The sequence below is a fragment of the Passer domesticus genome, chromosome 12 (genome assembly GCF_036417665.1).
Source record: "Passer domesticus isolate bPasDom1 chromosome 12, bPasDom1.hap1, whole genome shotgun sequence".
Classification (NCBI taxonomy): Eukaryota; Metazoa; Chordata; class Aves; order Passeriformes; family Passeridae; genus Passer; species Passer domesticus.
Genome location: NC_087485.1, coordinates 6899483 through 6919609, shown reverse-complemented (window position 1 = coordinate 6919609; position 20127 = coordinate 6899483). Strand labels below are relative to the sequence as shown.

Below are 20127 nucleotides of genomic sequence, written 5' to 3'. Positions count from 1 at the left end.
CTTTCTGCCTTGCAGAAGCAAAACAAACAAAATCACATTCAGATAGTAAAGGCTTGATCACCTCCTGAGTGTTCAGATGAGCTGCTTTCCTCTGAATGCTGCCCACCTGTCTAACCACTAATCTATTTCTTGTGGCTGTTTGCCAAAATCCTGCTCTTAGTCCCTCTGAACTGTCCTGGGGAATCACAGCCTTTTCCCCAAGGTAGATTTATACCACAGTTTCCTTTCAACCTCCAAGGGAAATGGTACTTTACCAGGCAAAGTAATCTGCTAGGTTATGGTCAGGATGTCCTGAGGGAGCTGCCAGATGTTGCTTTGGTATTTAGTGATTTTGGGAGGAAGTCACTGTTGATCCAAGGAGGGTGAGCCTTCACAGGACTTCAGCAGGGCTCCTGCTCATGGCTGGCAGCCCTTGGTATGTCGTGTCAGGACCCACTCAAAGCAGCCTGCTCTTGTCCCAGCCTTTTCCTGTCTGTCCCTAGGGCTGAGCCTCCCTTTTCACAGGGAGCAGAGGGGTACAAGCATGAGAGAGGCAGGACTGGGGCTTGAATGGTCAAGGCAAAGGGTGGTGAATGGCTCATAGGGTGTGACATCATGCAAAGCCCATGGCTCCTGACCTGCAGGTGCAGGAGTTCAGAACCAGCCAAGGTTCAGATTTAAGATCCCGAGCCCCTTCTGGAGGGTCACAGATGAGACTTTAAAAGTGGCCACAGAAGCAGCAGGGACAGCAGCACACAGCCTTTGGGCGAGTCCTGAGGCACAGAGGGAAGAGCTGTGCTTCTCCAGTAAGGCTCTTCCACTAAAATATTCTTTCCCCACCAAAATTTCCCTCTGACAAACAGTGGATTTCAAGTGTTTGTGAAGTCACTGCTGGCCAGGACAGAGGGCCCTGTGGGATCCTGCCACTTCACGGGAGTGCAGCTGGTCTAACCCATTGCACGGTGCTGTGTTCCAGGTTTGATTGCCATTTCAAACTCACTGAAGACCCCAGGCCTCTGACCAGCAGAAGGACACAGTCTCCATCTGTGAAGATATTTTTTGCCCATTATCAGGCTCTTTCAAACAGCCCAAAACCTGACCTCTGCCTGAGGCGAAGTCCCAGGAAGGCTTCTGTCAACTAAATGTTATAGCTTTGGTGTTGGATGGGACCTTGGGCATTTAAAACTTATTAGCCCTATATTTATAAGTAACATAGCAGTTTGGGAAAAAAAAAGTATTATTTTTAAAGCTATGAGTTGTACAGATTTTTATTACAAGTGACTCTGTTACTATTTGTTGTGTAAGCTGCACATTTTATAAAGTTTTTGGAAGGGCGTGAAGAGAAATTGAGGTATTTAAAAAAAGTAGTCTAACTTTCTGTTTCAGGGTTATAGTGACCTGAAGCTCAAGATTTAACGTCCTTCCTTATGTTCTAAATATGTCTATCGTAGCAATAATTTATTTCCTTGGCTTAATACTTTCATCCTAATAAAAGCAATTTCATTGTTATGAATTGTTTCTTCAGATGGTTCTTCCAGTGCCTTGGTGCTGAGCTAATCTCTCTCATAACCATCTGTCAGCTCTGCCACTCTGCCTGTGCCACCTCTGCTCTGACTGCCAGCTCCAGCTGTAAATCCTCAGTGCATTCCCCAGAGAGGGGGGAGATGCCCAGGCAGAGACTCCCCTGATGCCAGTGGGGAGGCTGGCCCAGAGAGGGGCTTTGGAGCAGCCAGCAGTGGGAGTGAAGAGAGGGAGCTCAGGAGGCACCAAAGTTCCTGGCTCTAATTTTAGCCACTCACCCCCTGTAGCTGCTGCCCCAGTGTTCCTCTCTTGCCCTGCTGGCTCAGGTTCCAGTGGCTTAGTCCAGGCTCCATTGTGCTTTGTCCTGGCTGTGCCCCTGGTTTTGGACTGACAGGGACTGGCTCCTTGCTTCATCTCTGACTCAGCCCCTCTTCTGGTACTTCAGTCCCACTGTTGTGGCTTGTTTGAGGAGCTTTGGATGTGCTGCCATTCGAGACCAACAGGTTTTGAGTGTAATGGGTTGATCCTAATGCTGAACCTTAAGTGCACGTTGTTTGAAGTAGCACAGCAGAACTGGAGGACAAACGAGCCCTGTGTTCCAAGGTGGCTTTTTCATGAGTAACTTCCAAGGTCACTGTGTGGCTGTGACACCCTCCCTCTGTTCTTGGACAAAATGAAAATTAGCATTTCTGGAAGCAGTGGTTACTTGGCTGCCAAGCTCCTGTTTACTCCTGGTTTATGCAGGGCTGTAAATCAGGCTCCTGCAGGTGTGAGAGAAGTGCTGTATTTGGCCTGAGGAAGAAGATGGAGTAGTAATTTATAGAACTGCACTTTTCTCCCCTTGGCAGACTGGGGTGTTACACCCCACAGCCACCCTGGAGACAGTGTTCCTTCAAGTTTGGAAATTCCTGTACTGTATGTAAAACACTTGTTTATTTTTAATAAGCTGGATGTTTTTAAACCTTGTTCTTTTTTCAGACAGCAAAGAAAATATGTTTGACACCTTTGTACAAAATTGCGTGGGAAACAGTTAGACAGGGAATATTTTACAAGTTACTATTTTGAGATAATTGCTGGGTTAATGCAAGGTTTCTGGACTGTCAAGACAGCAATAGCTCATGTCACAAGAGGGAGAGGAGTTACTAATGCAACAAGAGGAACATGAAACGTCTGGAATTTCTCAGTTTCAAAGGTTTCTGAATTGCTGGAAAAACCTTTAGCATTGTTTACCTGACACTCTTTTTTCAGGGTTTGATTGATTTGTCTAATAAAGGTTATTTTCTTTATATGAATCTTACTTGCATTGTGTCATGATTTCAGCATGGGAGCCTGGGCTGCAGGAGGAGACAGGGAGCACTGAGAGGAGCAGCTGTCCCTGGGGTGTCTAAATACCCCCTCAGAGTACTGGGGACAGGTTGAAGTAACATTTCTGTGACCAAACCTAACCCAGCAGGTTATTGGGGTGAGGCTGATGGTGCCTGTTCATTTTAAACACTGAAAAGTACACGAACAATTTTTCCCCCTATTCCCTATCTGGCACCCAAACAATGAGGAAAAATATATTTGGTTTTATTGGCATAAATAAATCTTTCCATTGCCAACCTTGACTTCCACAGAGTGAGCTGCATGTCAGGAATCCCAGATTAGACTGTGCATTTTTGAGAGGGTGCAACCAAAATAAATGAGCTCCTAAACCACAGGTGTTTCCCTGAAATCTTTGTCAGAATTGGAATTTTAAATACTTTTTCTACAAGAAGGGACATTCTCTGTCTCTTCTTTCTTTTTTTCTCCCCCTTTAACTAACCAGGGATAGATAAAGTCTGATACTGAAAAGCAGGAATGCCACTCTGCTGTGTGACACTCAGGACACACCTCACATGGAAAATTCATGGTGGCATTTTCCACAGGGAATCCCCTGAAGAGGGTGGATGGGTTCCATGGGTTTGCAAATCCACCCTTCCCAGGAGCACCATTATCTCTGCTAGTAAAGGCCATTGTACTTGACCTTTCCCAGTTTGTACTCCCAGCAATTCCCAGTCACAGCTTGGCCATTCAGGTGTAAGAATTGTAAAATCCTGGAATGGATTGGAAGAAACCTTAAAGGCCATTTTATTCAAGCCCTCTGCCATGGGCAGTGCCACCTTCCCCTAGGCCAGGTCACTCCCAGCCCTGTCCAGCCTGGCCTTGGACACCTGCAGGAATGGGGAGTGCAGGAATTCTGATTTGGTGGAACGTGGAACATTCACATGGCACTGGTGTTTTAAGGCATCTCAATTTCTGATGATTGGTAAATTTTATATTTCTATTATATTACCCCACAGATTGCTGTGCCTGTGAAGGGAGGGTGCCCTCTCCTGTCAGCTCCCTGACTTCTGACCACTGCCGTTTTGGAAAGCATTTTTCAGCCTTGGAGCAGGGACACCAGCAGAGGGGGCAGAGGGAGTGTTTTTCAGCTGGACTAATCTGACTTGCTGATCTTGCCCTAAAAAAAAAAAAAAAAAAATCTGAAAAGAGTTGCAATTTTCCTTTTTGTTAAAGATGTGCAGATGTTGCACAAATCTGTGATCACAGACTGGTTTGGGTTGGAAAGGGCTTTAAAAATCACCTTGTTCCAGCCCCCTGCCATGGACAGGGACACCTTGGAATGGATCAGGTGCTCCGAGCCTGGTCCAGCCTGGCTTTGGGCACTTCCAGGGATGGGGAATGCAGGAGTTGCAGCTCAGTGGGATTGGGCCTGGCCACACCTCAGCAGGGCCACAGGGAATGTCACTGAGCCCTGTTAATGCAGTAACAGACTACTGAGTGTTGCTGCTCTTCCCCTCCCAGCCTTGGGAGAGGGAACATCTTTAAACACTGCCAAAAAAAAATTTAAAAAAGAAGAAAAAAAAGGTGGTAAGTGCAAAATGTTAATATTTGATGTTAGAAATATCAAGAAGCATAACATTTTTGAGACAATTCAATTTAAAAAAAAAAAAGAAATTGGAAACCAGAAAAAGAGTTTAGATAAAGCTTGGAAGAAATGCAGATATTAATGTTTGAAAATAGACTTTTCATCCAGCCAGGATGTACAGACTCACCCTTCACTGGCACAAGACAGAATTACATTTCAATTAAAATAAAAAATACTTATGGCTGTATAGCAAACTAAATCTTTGTAAGACATACCCATTTAGTATTTTCATTTATGCAGATACAGAGTGTAGGGGAAGAGGAAGAACGGTCACTTCCCTGTTGCCCATGACAGTAAATTCATGGTGAATTTACCATAATAAATTCATTAGAATTAATTTCTTTTCAGGCCAACTGAACCTCCTCACGGAGCAGCAGAAAGGGCACTACCACCTTTTCCAGATTTAATAATTTGCATTCAATAAGATGGGGCAGTATAAGATTGTCCTCAAACACAGCAGCTGCTTTCTTTAACTGCAGCTAAAAAACAAAACCATTCAATGAGCTCTTATGGAAAGGTCAAGCATGAAATTTGGAACAGTTTCTGTGCTCGCCAGCCAGGGCAGAGGAGTTGAATGTGAAATTTATTTGGATACCTGTCAGGAGCATTGATAAAGTTTAACACACACTCTGTGACAGCCTTCTGTGCACAATATTAGCTAAGAATGAAAAAAGTATAGAAAAAGCAGCATAGAAAATCCCACTTTGCCTGCAAGAAAGGCTTCAGCTGCAGAATTAATGCTCATAGGATAAATTCAACAGAGCTGGGGAAAATGAAGGTGTCCAAACACAAAACTTGTTGGTAAATGAATAATTTAGGATTATCAGCCTTACCCTGTGCAGGAGCTGCTTTCCACAACAGAGATTCAGGAGACAGAGTGACTTTACTTTTGGGGATTGAGACGTACCAGTCACTGACATTAAAATTGATTAACTCTTCTTCTGCAGATCCCACAACGCTCTCTGGTTCTTCCACAGAGAAAACACTGAGGAGCAAGAACAAACCTGTAAATCTTAGAACAGCCTGAGGTCTGGAAGGGTTTTAGGATATTTCTCTTAAAAATGGGCACAGAAAAGGGAGTCAAAAGCATGTTTGGAAAAGGTTGGTGGGGGGGAGGGAAACCCTCTGTAAATGGAGGCAAGAATTAAAATCAGCAGCTTCCAGAGACAGCTTGATAATGCACTGATAATCAAAGATGATGGGGAACAAGACTTTTTCATAGATAATCACATCAACTTCTTATTGCTGGTACTGTTCAAGCAAGAAAGATTAAAAATTTTAAGAAAAGCAGCTGGATAGTGAAGTCTTGATATTTCTGAGGCTCAGTCCAATTTTAGGGGACAGTGGGAAGAAAGCACCACCAAAACACCCTCATGGCACCTTTGCTCCAAGGAAACTCCTCCCAGACATTCCTGAGGGAATTCAGGCTGCTGTTTGGTGGGGAACAGTGCCCAGGCAGCAGCTGCCCCTGCACAGAGGGGTCTCAGCCCTGCTCTCAGCCAGGGCCGTGCCTCCCTTCCCTTCCCTTCCGGAGGAAGGAGCAGGGCTGCAATTTATTTAAAAGCCAATTAACACAATGCTAATGTGACAGATCTCTTTAATTAGATGCTGCTTGTGTAATTTCTTAGAACAGGGAACAGGTGAGAAGCAAGACCCAAATAATAAAAAAAAAAACAAACAAGGAAACCTGGAATATGGCAGCTAATAAATTAACTAATCCATTTGATCATGTGGGATTTTTAGTTAAAAAAACCTAAAGAGGGCTGTAGACAAAGATATAGGAGTGCTCACCAATACTTCATTAATATTTTATTAATATAAATTAATATTTTATTATTTACATCTTTAAACTATTTTTCAGAATAATATTTTTTAATTTCCCCTGGATGTAAGGTCAGCATTAAAAAAAGAGCATCCGTATGAATACAGGCAAACTCCATATCTTAATATCTATATTTTTTAATTTCTATATTTTTTAAAAATCTATATTTTATCTTTGTCAATAATTTATACTTTAAATATTAGTATCTAAATAAGTCTGTACAATAATTCTGGGGCAGTGTCACAATGATGTTGCATGGCTGTCCGAAGACAGGCTAAACCTGTAGCAATAACATCCACAGGAGGGTGCTGAGCTCTTCCCTCCTCTGCTCCATACCCTCCTGTTCCTGACAGGCACAAGGCAGGGATAACACTGCAGATGCTGCAGGGAAGTATTTAAATCCAAAGCAAAAAATCTGTTTTCAATTAGGTTTAAAAAAAAAAAATTAAAAAAAATCCATAGAAACTTTTCTGTTTAGAATTGTTTCCTGACATCACCTGAGCCTCCTGCCAAAACTCCAGATTATCTTGGTGTGTTCCAGATTTTACTGCTTGTTTAAGTTACTTTTTTCACACACCTATGCAGGAATGCTTGGAAAAATTGTTTTTTTTTTCTTTAGAAGTGTGCTTGAGACAAGCACTTCAAAGCAGGGACAGAAGGGTTTGCTTGAACCCTCAGCACGTTCATTCACGGACATCCCTCGCTTCCGAGGGCTCAGCAGCACCACTGGAAAGGCTCCAGGACTTACCAGACATGGGGAAAACTGCACAGGAGTGATTCATTTCTTGTAACGCTTATGACCCTTGGTGATTCTGGGGATTTGGGGTTTGTTTTCTTATGTCTTGTCTCGTCCCAAAGGGATTATCTGAGTCGGTAGCTGCATGAAAGGCTTTGGGGGAAGCGTGTGGCAGCTTCCACCCTGCCAGAGATGGATCAGGCTGCTGCTCCAGCCACTGCATCCCCAGCAATCAAACACCCACAGAGTGAAGAGAAGTGGAAGGATCCTTCAGAGCCTCCAGGGCATTGAATAAACGGGGCTGATGTGGTTTATGAGGCTCAGGAGAGCTGATACAGAGCAACCCCACACGTGTGCTGCCAGGGCCAGCTGTGCCCCATTGGCATTTTCCAGGAGCTTGGAGTCATGGTACAGCAAGAATGGAGTTACTCTAAGGAAGCCAGAGCATCGTAGGGTGGGTACCTGGGCTGCTGAAGGACCAAAATAAGCTTTTTTACAAACAGAATGTGCAGCCTCTCACAGGCAGCTCTGAGATTTTCTGCTGTGTGTGACCTCCAGCTGCTGGATCCCCTCTGTCCCTCAGAGCAGCCCAGCCTGACAGAAAGATGCTCAGAAAGCAGCACCTGCAAACTCACCCACCCTTCTCCCTGTGCTCCCTTCTGAGGAGTTACTTTGGGGAAACGTCTGAGTTTCCAGGTGTTATTTCCAGGACTGGAAGTGAAACAATGGACTGAGCTCCAGGAGCCCAGGGCTGCTGCGCAGGAGGCAGAGGGGTGGGCTGCTCACAGGCTGTCACAGCTCCCCTGTCACAGCAGGACGTGGTGCCTTGTCCCAGCAGAATTCCTCCAGCCGCGTCTGCTTCTCGTAATGCCCCCCCCGCTGGCAAATGATGGGTTTGGACACAAGAGAGAGCTATTTTGGGGACCATTAACACACATTATACCCTTAATGAGGCTGGAACTGGTCACAGGCTTCTAAGCCAAGTCATGAAAATGCCAGCTCAGTGAGCAGCACATCAGGAATATTCTGTGTCTGATGAAACCTTTCTTTTTTATAAAAATATCTTGGGTCAAAGCAGAGAGGAGACCTGATTGCCTTTTGCAATCACAGATGTGATTGCTCCACTGATGTGCTTCCAGCTGTCTTAGCACCTGCTATTGATCTCTTGGAACAGCTTCTATCTGTTATTAAGGACTGTCAGCAATCTCGGCATGAAATCTTGAAATGAATCTTGGCTGTAGGTGCAGGTTGTCAAACACAGAGCTCTGGGCTACAAGCTTAGAGCTCCAAGTACAAATGTTTTAAAATGTGATTTTGAATAAATGGAAATCAGCCTGGAGAAGAGAGGAGGAGACCTTAGAGCACCTTCCAGTCCCCAAAGGGGCTCCAAAAGAGCTGGAGGGAGACTTTGGACAAAGGCATGGAGTGTCAGGACAAGGGGGAATGGCTTCACACTGACAGAGGCAGGGTTAGATTGGATATTGGGAAGAAATTCTTCCCTACAAGGGTGGACAGGCCCTGGCACAGGGTGCCCAGAGCAGCTGTGGCTGCTCCTGGATCCCTGGAAGTGGTCGAGGCCAGGCTGGCCAGTGGAAGGTCCCTGCCCATGGCAGGGGGTTGGAAATAAAGGATCTCTGAGATCCCTTCTAGTCCCAAACATTCTATAGTTCCATGATGAAATCAGTGTATCAGTTTTGGAAAAATATCCTTGCAACAGGTGCCCTCTCCCAAATGCCTGCTTATTATTTCCTCTTTTTCTGCAACAATCTTGCCTGGGTCTTTACTATCCACAAACCATCCTTCTGCAGCAGCTGCCTAAAGAGAGCAGCCACACTGTTCCCAAGACCCCTCTTCCAGCTGAGAAATGCACCAGTCATGAGAAATGCAGCCTCATCCCCACGGGGAGGGTGTGCATCGCACACCTGTGAGGCTGTGCACACAGCTCTGGGTAGTTCTGGAGGTCAGAGCAATTGCACAATTGTGCCCTGTACAAGGAACAAAACAGACATTAAATATGGACCACGTCCAGTTTCACCTTGCATGGTATCTCCTGTTGTATTTAAATCTGGTGAATCCAATCCTTGCCTTTTGTTTTCTTCCTCTGCATCTTCCTGCTTCCATCTCCTGCTGTGTTCCCACAACTCTGCTGCAGTTATTACATTAACAAAATGCAGGGATGGGTCCTGGATAATAACATTTTATCTGGAACCACGCCATGCTGGGAAGATGGTAATTTAGTTAATTGAATTCCATCTGAGAGGGCACTGAATCAATATTGCAGCTCAGTGCTGGAGCACGTGGCTGGCAGTGAGCATTGCCTGGAGCACACGTGGCCACAGCAGTCTCAGGAGGAGCTGGAATTCAAGTGTTGGGTTTGGGTGACAGAAGCTGCACTCTGCATCTTGTCTGAACACGATTTACAGCCTTGTCTGGGTGTTCTGGAATCACTGTCCATCAGGCTAGCAGTGAAATGGAAAAGTACTGAGGAAGCAGGGCAGGTACAGCTCCACAGGGAGGTGTTTGCCAGGCCCTGCTGTGCACCAGCACAGTGCCCCCTGAGGAGGGATGCTCCCTGGGGAGAAGATGTGTGGACAACATATGAGCTCTTCTTGGTGATCCTGCACAGGGACAGAAAGGGTAAAACCCCCTGGGCATATTGGTATCCATTATTTCCCTCTTCTAGGAACACATCTATAGCCTTGAGGGCCAGAGTGATCCATCCTCATCGGTATTTCTGGTCCAATTGTTCATCCTAGAGAGAAATGACCTCCCAGAGGAGCCAGCTCCCTCATCCCCAGCACACAACTTGCTGTCAAAGCATGAAGCACGTTAGCCATGAGCCCAGACCATTTTAGATGCTCTCTAGGGAAGAGACCTTGGGGCAGAAAACACATTTTACAGCTAAATTAATTGCAACCACCCACCTGATCCTTCTGGGCTGCATCAGACATCACCTTGTAAGAGTCTGGGTTTGTCCAAAACCCAGAGGAGGTGGCAGGGCACCACAGGGGACAAGATCTGGCACATCTCTCCACTGTGGGAGCGTGGCCAGAGCATGACCAAGGGGAGAGACAAGTGGGAAGGAGAAAATATCTTCATGTCTGGAGCTTGGACCAGTGCACACAGCACAAACCCTGGCTGGGACAGCCTGCTGCTGGCTCCTCTGCTGCCAGGGAACTGCAGGCTGGCTGCAGTGTCTGTCTGGGGCTGGTGGGGAGCCAAGCTCAGAGCAGATGCTTGGCCAGGGGAGGTCATTAGCATGAGGAATGGCTGCAGGCCCTTGCGTGGGGCAGTGTCACTTTCCATCACACAGAGCAGATCTGCAGGGTCCCAGCAGCCTGTGGCACCACTTCAAGCTCCGCTGGGGAAAGAGCTGGAGCTGCTGCTCCTGTGGAAGTTTCTTCAGGTTTTGGTCTTCTGGAGTGCTGAGCAATCCAGCTCAGCCTCTCCTTGTCAGTCTGTGCCCCACTGCCAGCCACTCCAGGAACCTCTGCTTTCCTGCCCACGCTGCTCAGGAGTTTAAAGGCAATATTCCTTGCACCTGCCTGTGTCTCCACCTGGATTTGACCACTTTGAGGAGCAGTGGGAGGTGTCTGTAACCAGGCCACAGCCACAGCACTGCAGGTGCTGTTTCTGAAGGGCGTTCAGACCCTCCTGCAGGGATGAACAGGGGAGCCCTGGACATGCACACACAGGAGATCATTACACTGGAATTCAGTAAGATTCCCCTTTTTGGTGAAGACCCAGATCAAGATCTTACTCTTCCCAGAAAGCTGTTCCCATCACCTCAGAGGACATGATTTTTTCAGGCTGATCTGGGGCACTTTGCAGCCAACAGATCCAGCCAATTTTTACTGGCACAAATTCTCCTGGGGCTGCTTTGGCATGAGATGCCTTTTCCACGCTGGGAACAGGGTGCTGGAGCTGCCTCCTTGAGAACCAAGAAGGCTGGACGGGGGAAATTCTGTGTAAACTGTGGAGAAAGCAGTGAAGGACTTGAAGAGGCACTGGAGTGGGTGAGGAGGAGCATCTTTATGCAGGGCGTGGCAGCAGGTGGGAGCTGTGGGAGCTGTGAGCTCTTACCTGAGCTCTGCAGGGGCTCCACAGGCTGTGGAGAAGCTGCTTCTGTTCAGGATGCAGAGGAGGGAGAGGCTGGCTGCTGGAGCTGGCTGTCCTGGGACATCCTGCAGTCCTGCCTTGGATGAGCCAGCACCTCTGCAGCAGTGGCATCACCTCAGCAGCAGGGTTGGAAGGCTCTGGCACAGGCTGGCCACAGAAGTGTGGATGCTCCATTCCTTGGAAACACTCACAGCCAGGTTGGACAGGGCTTGGAACAACAGGGTGTCCCTGCTCATGGTGTGAGGGCTGCAATGAGATGGTCTTTAAGGCACCTTCCACCCCAAATAATTCGAGGATTCTGTGATTCCCAGGCTTGATTTCCCTGTATCAGAAACACGTCAACACCTGCAACCCTGCAGGGCTGTCCCCACGTGGGAGCTCCTGTGCTCCACACCAGAACCACACACAGGCAGGGGATGAGTCCTGTGGGGCCTGACCTGCTCACCTCTTCCCAAAATACTCTTCCTTTGCCAAGACTCCAAGGACAGGGCTGAGTCACCTCCACAGACCTCAAGGCATGCAGGGCAGCCTGGCCCTGGGAATTCTGCAGCTCATTTGTGCAGCTGGGCAATGGAGGCAGCAAAGGGTTAAAGTGCCTTTGCCTCTCCCTCCATAAGCAAGTTCTTTCGAGGGAGTTTGGATGTTCATAAAGAGCCTTTAGGGACAGAGAGCCACAAACTCCCTCCAACCCACTCAGAGGAGAAAGGAGAGTTAACATCCCCCAGCCCACCACAGGTACACCCTCCCTGGGGATGGGGCTGAATCCAGCAGGAAGAAGACAGCCAGACAACCTCTTCCTTCTGTGTTTGCCAAAGCAGGTGTCTGGGATGCAGAGGTGCAGTGCTGTGCCATGGCAGTGAGTGAGCCTGTCCCAGCCCCTGACACATCCCTCACGCCCCGAGCAGTGCCAGTGCCACGGCTGAGGCACCTGGAATGACCCCGTGGTTATTTAGGGAGCCTGGCTCTGGGTGCTGACCCTGGAGGTGGATGTGCAGCTGCAGACCCCGGCATGCCACCGCAGCAGCCCTGCAGCAGGCTCAGCCCGTGCCTGGGACGGGGTGACAGCCCCCACAGCCGGTTTCACGCAGGGACCGGCCTGCCCCGGAGCCCGGCCTGCTCCAGGGATCGTTACCAGGAGCTCCAGTGTTTGGTTGCAAACACAGCAGGAGCGGCAGCCAGGCGCTCGTGTTTGTGTGCCTGCGGTTGCTCAGGCAACCAGGGCCAGCCAGGAGCTGCCAAAACCCTCGGTGGCCCGGGCCAGGCCCGGGGCAGAGCGGCTGCCCGGCCGCGAACAGAAGGAGAGCGGAGCTCAGTGCGGACGGGGTTTATTGCAGAGCCGGGTTACAGCGCGGGCCTGCAGCATCCTTTGGTTCGGCCTTCACGAAGGGAGCGGGGGCCACGGGGGTTCGGCTCGGAGACCTTTGCCCGTGGCCAAGCGACACCAAACTCTCCCGGGGCTGGGCCAGGAGCATCCTGGCAGCTCCGGCACCGCAGGGTCCGAGCCTCGAGGGCTGGGCAAGAGCAGAGCCCCGCGGGGAGGGCACGGGCGGGAGGGACGGGGGCGGCTGCGGTGACACTGGCGCGGGGTTAAGGCAGGTCCCCGAGGGGAGCACAGGCGGCGGTCCCGGGGGGACCAGGGAGGTGCCCCGAAAGCCGGGGCTGAGGTAGGGAAGGTCTGGGCGCCGGGGAGCCCTGAGGAGCAGTGCTGTTAGTGCGGTGAGGGGCTGGGTGACAGCACGGGGGACACGGGCGGGGCGGGGGATCACAGCACGGGGGGACGGGCGCGGCGCCGGGGCAGAGATCGCGGCCCGGCGACTTCCCCGGTGCCCCCAGGCTGGGCACCGACATCCCGCCAGCCCCGGCGCAGCCCCCCGGCTCAGGGCACTCCCAGGGCTGGGCTCCGACCCGCGGCCGGCGCGCAGGGACCGGGGCGGGGGGCACACGGGCACCCGTCCCTACTTTTTGACTTTGGCGTCGTAGGTGCCCGCGTTCTTGTAGGCACTGACGTAGCCGCTGGTGTCCACGATGTTCTCCCGGCCGCTCTTGCCCTTGCCCTTGCCGCTCTCGTCGAAGCGCTCCTTGTGGGAGCCCGTGTACTTGGAGGTGTCCGTCAGCCTCTCCACGGCTCCTACTGTCTTGGCTTTCTGCATGGGAGACGTGGGAGATAGGAAGATGCTCCATCCCCTTCCCACACAAGCTCCATCCCCTGCTCCACACCAGCTCCTGGCACCCACCAAAGACCCCCCTGCTGTGCCCCCCGTGCCCCATGAAACCCTCAGGTCCCCCCTCACCCAGGGCCTTGGGGTCTCCCAGAAAGCATCTGTGCCATGGGCAGAGCTCCATCCTCCCCTGCTGGGATCACCCCTGCCCCCACAGCCCCGGGGTCTCACTCACCGTGACGCCCACGTTGATGGGCTCCTTCCCTGCCACCAGCTGGCAGATGGCTTCGTACGCCTCCTCTTTGCTCTTGTCCTTAAACCTCTTGGGGGCCAGCTCCTCCAGAGCCTTCTTGAACTCCTCGTAGTTGATGACACGGGCTGTCTTCCCTCTGCAAGAACATAACTCAGGCTGCCACCAGCACCTCTTTGGGTTCTGCCTCCAAATGGGATGAGCTGCATCAGAGAGACCCTGACTTTATCCTACACCACCCTCGGGTCCCTCACCCACTTCTGAAATTCAGCTACAGCTGAATGGGCTGGGCTGGGCACAGCTGGTGCTGAGCTCCAGGAGCTTGTCAGCTGTGGAATTCCCTGTTACCAAACACCAGGGTGCATGGAAGTGCTCTGGGACCCGGTGCTGGTGTCAGGAGAGGAGTGCATCCATCCCCACTGCTCCCAGCCTGCCTGGGTTGCCCACCACACTCCCCTGGCAGGCATCAATCCCTCAGCCAAATTTGAAAGGACATGCACAGAGTATCTCTGCCCTGAGCTCCTGGTCCTCATCTCTGGGGTAGCACAGCAACCTCCTCTCCTGCACCCCAAAAACCTCCCAGTGCTCAGCTCCACGTGACCCAACCCAGGAACATGGGAATTCTTGGACAGAGCACATGGAGGAATCAGGTTCTTCACCCATCCTTGTTCCCAGACCCTGGTGTGGAGCATGAAGCATCACTGTGTCCCCAGGGACCCTAAAAACAGTTCCAGGTGCCTTTTAGCCCTTCAAGCTGTCCCTGTGACTGCCATGGACCAGAGTCCTCCCCAAGCTTGGGCGTTGGCTGGCCAGGCCCAGGGAAGGGCCACATCTCATGGGGTAACCCTGAGCACCTTCCTCTGCTCCCTGTGGCACCTCTTGAGAGGTAGAGCCAGCCAGGCCCACCCCAGTTCTTGGAGTGGGAGCAGGGGCACAATCTCTGCACCAAATCTGAGCCTCCCACCCCCAAATTTGGGTGGATTCATTATTAGCTCTTGCAGAAGCAGCCACATGTCCCACCTGAAGGTGGAACACTGCAGGACAGCTCCCACAGCTCCGTGACAAGTGGGAAGCACAGCCTGGGCACACAGCAGAGCTCAGTGGGGACCCCTGACACGCTGCCCACGCTGCAAAGGCACCCAAGTCACTTACTTCACCTTGGAGAAGACAATGTCCACGTCGGTGCTGGTGACGCTTTTGCCGTCGCTGACTTTGCAGTCCTTGCACAGCTTAGCCCAGTTCTTGCCGTTCATCTCCTGCCCCGTGGCCTTGGTGTCGCCGTAGATGGCGAATTTGCGGAAGCTCTCTTCCAGGGATGCCATCTCGGTGTTCCCGGCCATGGCGCTGCAGGACGGGCCCGGGCTCCTCTGGCTGCACGCAGAGCTCAGCCGGCTGCTCCAGGCCCTCGAGGGCAGCAGCAGCAGCAGGAGGAGGAGGAGGAGGAGGAAGGCTGGCGAGGGTGGCGGCTCTGCAGCAGGATCGGGGCGTTGGCAGCACCTGCGGGTGTGGGATGGGGGCTGACAGCAGGCTCGGGTGCGCCCCGAGGCCGAAAGCCAAGAACGGGTCTTGGGGAATGGAGGTTTCTGGTGGAGAGCTGCCAGCAGCAAGGCTGTCGGCTCCGGGGCTGGCGGGGACTGAGTGCATCAGCCTGTCCGTCCCCTCGGGAGCGCTCTCCGGGAATGACGCAATGCGGCCGCCTTCCTCCCGCTCGCACACCAGGAGCAGCGGCTCGGCCGCCTGCCTTCAGCCCCACCTCTCCCCTGCCTCCATCCCCCCGTGCGGAGCCTGCAGCACCCCAGCGCTGCCACCTGCCCCCAGGGCTGGGCCGAGCGTGATGCCCTGCGGGGTGACGAGTAGCCAACAAGTCTCTGCACCCCGTGGCGGCACTGTTGCTGCTGTCCCATCCCCGCCTGCCATCGTCTCGCCAGCCTCGCCCTGGCGGCTCAGCATCCCTCACCACGCGTGGAGCACCCGCAGCACCTCGGCCAGGAGCAGGCACGGCCGAGCTCGGGGAGCTCCAGCACCCCGAGGTGCAGAGCGGGTACCTCGCCCGGTGGGTTCCCGGGCAAGAGAGGCTGGCATGGGACCCCGGAGCCTCGGCGAGGGCCGGGGAGTGGTCCCCAAGCCCGTCGCTAGGGAGGATGGGCGTTGCCTGGCGACCGTCGCTAAGGAGGCGCGGCGGGGCGGGGATGCCGCCGGTCGCCTCCCGGCCCCGTCCTCCCGCAGCCCGAGCCCGCACGGCCCCGCAGCTCTCCCGCCCGGCTGGGAGGTCACCGCCGGCGGCTGCGGGATGCCGGGGCAGCCACGACCCCCGCCCGCCCTCCCCCGGGATCCTCCCTCCCGTGCAGCGGCCCCGGGACGGGCACCGGAGGGGGTGCGGGGGTCCCGGTGGCTCGGTCGCTCACCTCCAGCGCACTCAGTCGCTCCCGGTCAGTGTCTCGCCTCCCGGCGCCGCGCTCTGAGGCGGGCGGGGGCGGCCCCGCCGTGTTTAAGGCGCGGCCGTGGGGACGGGAGGGGCCGGGCCGCCCCCGCCCGCCTCCCCCGGGAGCGCCCGCGGGGCGGGGAGACCGAGCCCGGGCAGCGGACTCGGACCACCTCTGGGACCCCCCACCGCCCCGTGAAGCCTCTCTGCTTCCCCACGAGACCCGACCGGCACCTGACCAGCCTTTCCTGCTCCCCACGAGGTCTCTCCATCACCCTGCAAACCCCAGCCTTGTCCCACAAGGTCCCTTCAGGGTCCACCATGAGACCACAAGGTCTCTCCGCCACCCCCTCAGCACAGGCTCCCCCTGGCACCCCGGCTGTGCTTTACCCTCCAGCCCTTTCCCTGCCCCCCACAGAGGAACTGTCCTCTTGGTGGGTGACACCACGGACCAAAGCCTCTGCCCAGGCTCAGGAGAAAACGCCAGCCCCTCTGGTGACCCAGGGACTGTGGTGAGCACCTGTGGCCCAGTGAGACACCCTTGGAGCAGCCACAGGCCAGCGCTGCCCACCCTGGCAGCTGGAGCATGACCACACGCTGGGCTCGCAGTGGGTGCTGTGAGCTGAGGCAGTACCCAAATATTGTGGTTGTCATGGAGCCCCAGCACAACCCACAGCTCTTACTCACTGCCCCACCTCAGCTGCTCGCCCAGAGCCTGCTCTGATCCCAGTGCCCTCCTGGCATCGCTCGGGGGTGCAGGGCATCGTGGGTGATCAGCTGCAGCACCAGCAGGAGCTGTGCACAGCCAGGACACACAGTGGGAGATTTGCTGCTGCCTTGGGGGTCCCGAGGACAAATCAGCAGATTTGGGAACCGGGAAGTGGCTCAAGCATCAGTCTTTGGCACCCTGTGGTCTGTCTGCTCCCTGTGCAGAGAACCTGCAGGTTAAGGACAAACACAGGTGTCCCATGGCTGAGCTGCCCCAGGGCATCAGTTCTGCTTATGCATTTAGAGCATTTTGCTGTGGGGCACAGTGCCAGTGACAACCTCCCCTGCTTGGCTGAGGGGTACCTGCTCTCTCCTGAGACACTGTTGCCTGTTCTTGACTGGACAAAGCCATGAGCACCCCACTCACACTGATTCTCTCTTGGATTAGGGTCTGGAGACCTCCAGAGGTAACCACCAGCCAGCTCTGGGAGTTTGGGATCACTAAACTTACCTCTCACTGCAGAGGGGAGTGCCAGGGCTGGTGCCAGAGGCCCCAGGTGTGTCACAGCCCCTGGCCAGCTGGTCAGACACAAAAAGGACCCCACTTTATTGTGCCCCCAACCAACCCTGAGGCCCCTCCATCAGGAGCTCCACAAGAGCTGCTCTTTCACAGCCCAGCCAGAGGCAGGGTGGCAGGGACAACCTGGAGGGGACATTCCAGAGTGGGAAGGGAAAGTGCAGAGACCCACCTGATGCCAGAGTCCAGGCAGATCTCTCCAAGTGTTTTTCCTGTCTCCGGTTTGTCCTGGTAGAGCTCAGACATGGCCAGAGAGCCTGGGAGCTACGTGGAGCAGGTGGCAGCAGGAGGACTCTCCTGATCACACGTTCTCCCTGCTCCTCAGACAATACTAAAGCAGGTTCCAAAGTGCAGAGGGTCAGAGCTGACAGTGCCTGGCTGTGAAGTGGGAGTTTCAACCAGCCTCTCTGCAGGCCAGCAGGACCCAGAGGTGTGATCCCACCTGCAGGAGGTGGGGAGGAGCTGTAAACTCTCTGCTTTAAGGGCAAGGGAATAACTACTGCCACTCAGAGGAGGGTGGTGAAGTCTTGACGAAGGTACAGCCTTATCCTTAGCTTGCCCTGCAGCTCCCCACCAAAGCAGGTGTCTGGCTCTGCTTCCAGCTGACATCTCCAGACAGGAGCCAGGTAACATCAGCTGGAGCACCCAGCAGGACTTGGCAGCTGTGGCAGCGTGGGAGCCTGGATCCTCCGAGCCAGCAGCAGGTGGAGGAGGAGTTGGACGTGTGGGCAGCTCTTCTGCAGGAGCTCCGGCTGGTGCTGGGGCTGCAGAGCCCGGGCAGCCCAGCAGTGGCACACAGGGACAGCCGGCTAAGGGGGCGCTGAGCCACGGCTGCTGAGCTGCCCACGGGCTCGCGTTGAGCAGGTCACATTTCGGTTCCTAAGGCTGGGCTTTGTTGTGCGTTTGTTGTCACCATGACAGCCCTGTCGGGATGGAGCACGGTCCTTGGCCGGCTCCCCTGTTCCTCACGCAGCCCGGAAAAGGAAGCCCGGGAGGAGGCTGTGACTTGGTCCGCAGCCCACGGCACGGGCAGGAATTGAGAGGGAGGTTGCACAGGTCCTGTGATGTGATGGAGGAGCACGCACACGGCTCCGTGCTCAGCTCGCAGGGGGCCTTCCCCTTCTAATCAAGGTCAGGATGTTCCCAGGCTGTCTCCTGCCCCAGGGACATAATAATGAGCCGAATGCTCCAGCGCTCACCCCAGACACACCGAGGCTCACACACAGCTGCATCCCCGAGGTGCAGCATCGACTGCCGGGCTGAGATTGTGTCCCTCTCCCCACCCTCACACAGAGCTCGGAGCGCTGTGACTGCTCGGGGTGCACAAGCACAACCTCCGAGCAGCCCCTGTGCTCACCCCCATCCTCTTTGCCCCTCGCTTCCCCCGGGGCTGGGCACCGCAGCCTCCCGGGACTCATCCCGTTCCAGGAATGAGTCTCTGGCTCGGCCGTGCCTGGGGTGGGATGAGGTTATGCGGGAACGCCGCTTCTCCAGCGCGAGTTGCTACAAAACAGAGGGAAGTGTTTCGGAGGTTGTGCAATATGTACACGGTCACCCCAGCAACAGCGCGTCCACAAGGCTTTAGCGGGGCTCAGCTGCGGCTGCCGAGCGGGGCCGGGCCGTGCCGGGCCGTGCTGGGTCCGTGCGGGTCCGTGCCGTGTCCGTGCCGTGTCCGTGCCGTGTCCGTGCCGGGCCGTGCTGGGTCCGTGCGGGTCCGTGCCGGGCCCGTGCGGGTCCGTGCTGGGTCCGTGGCGTGTCCGTGCGGGTCCGTGCCGTGTCCGTGCCGGTCCGTGCCGTGTCCGTGCCGGGCCGTGCCGGGCCCTGCTGGGTCCGTGCGGGGTCCGTGGCGTGTCCGTGCGGGTCCGTGCCGGGCCGTGCCGTGTCCGTGCCGTGTCCGTGCCGGGTCCCTGCCGGTCCGTGCCGGGTCCGTGCCGGGCCGTGCCGGGTCCGTGCCGGGCCGTGCCGGGCCCGTGCGGGTCCGTGCCGGGTCCGTGCCGGGTGTGCCACCGAGCACGAGCTGCGGCCGTGCCGTGCGTGGCACCGGGCACAGGAGCGGGGCAAAGCTCCATCCTCCGGCAGGAACTCGCTTTTGCCCACCCTGCAACTCAAGGCAGCGCATGGAGATGCTCTCAGGACGTGTCAAAAGCAGCGCAGGAACAGACTCCTAGAAAATAATTTCCCAAAGGAAGGTCCCCTTGACTTCAAAGAGGAAACAAAGAAACTTGAGCCAGGCTCAAAGATGAAAGTAAGCACGAGGTGCATCCCATGCCAAGGCGAGGCTTGGAGCAGGCACTGCGGGGCCTGGCACAGCTGCCAGACAGTGGCCAGGGACCATGACACGATTTCAGAGGATTGTGGAAAGCTGTCATCCTGAAAATCATTGCTTCTTCCTAACAGAAAGCCACAGTGTCTTGTGGTGGAAACAGCTGGTCCAAGGCACTGCCTCCAGCTGGTGGGAAAGTTCATGCCCTGGCAAAAACCTTTTATTCAGTGCTGGAGAAAGTGCTTGAGGATGTCAGACCTCACTGTGTCTGCAATGATGGGGAGCTGAAGCATCAGGACTTCTGCTGTCAGGACCTTAACCCAGCTTCCTTATGGCCTTGGGCTGCAGCCTGTGGTCATTGCAACCCTCTGGTGCTGAGCCCAGGGCTGCTCTGCCCATGCTGGACTCTGCAGCAGCACCCCAATGTGACTTGTTCCTTCTGCCACAGGTTTGCTATGGACATTCCTCATGCAGAGCAGCAGAAATGCCACTGGCACTTGAACCTGCAGGGTATCAACGTTAAGGGCACAAGAGGACAAAAGCAAGCTTGGGAAGGAGAGTCCAGGAGCTAAAACCATCTCAGCCTCACCATTTTCACTCTTGGGCGCTCACTGTGCATCT

At 54.2% G+C, this 20127-nt stretch overlaps 2 protein-coding genes across 10 annotated transcripts in view; one reads left to right on the top strand and one right to left on the bottom strand.

The window, feature by feature from the left end:
• PLEKHG4 (pleckstrin homology and RhoGEF domain containing G4) overlaps positions 1-2792 on the top strand; it is a 96113-nt gene extending 93321 nt beyond the window's left edge. For all 6 annotated transcript variants that reach the window (XM_064387302.1, XM_064387296.1, XM_064387297.1 and 3 more), the window contains one exon: positions 956-2792. The gene's annotated coding sequence lies outside the window, so the exon portion shown is untranslated. The remainder of the gene's footprint in view (positions 1-955) is intronic.
• TPPP3 (tubulin polymerization promoting protein family member 3) lies at positions 2486-17898 on the bottom strand. 4 transcript variants are annotated; one of them, XM_064387304.1, is made up of 8 exons: positions 17416-17898; positions 14689-15033; positions 13522-13675; positions 11092-13271; positions 5831-10981; positions 5284-5435; positions 4106-4353; positions 2486-3982 (listed from the first exon to the last, which is right to left on the bottom strand). In XM_064387304.1, exons 1-4 carry the CDS (start codon positions 17487-17489, stop codon positions 13083-13085), a joined length of 762 nt encoding a protein of 253 aa, XP_064243374.1. In that variant the 5' UTR covers positions 17490-17898; the 3' UTR covers positions 2486-3982; positions 4106-4353; positions 5284-5435; positions 5831-10981; positions 11092-13082. The 4 variants fall into 4 exon arrangements, with proteins under 4 accessions (XP_064243374.1, XP_064243375.1, XP_064243373.1 ...); XM_064387305.1 differs by having other exon boundaries at positions 5831-11449; positions 11573-13271; XM_064387303.1 differs by having other exon boundaries at positions 5831-13271.
• Between the last annotated feature and the right edge of the window lie 2229 nt (positions 17899-20127).

What these genes read in the sequence shown, in the direction of transcription:
- TPPP3 (XM_064387303.1), bottom strand. Translation starts at nt 17,489, where the DNA reads ATGTCTGAGCTCTACCAGGACAAACCGGAGACAGGAAAAACACTTGGA. An exon ending in TGCCTGGACTCTGGCATCAG is followed by an intron (nt 15,034 to 17,415) that starts GTGGGTCTCTGC and finishes CCACACCCGCAG; the next exon opens with GTGCTGCCAACGCCCCGATC. An exon ending in CCATCAACGTGGGCGTCACG is followed by an intron (nt 13,272 to 13,521) that starts GTGAGTGAGACC and finishes TCTCCCATGCAG; the next exon opens with AAAGCCAAGACAGTAGGAGC.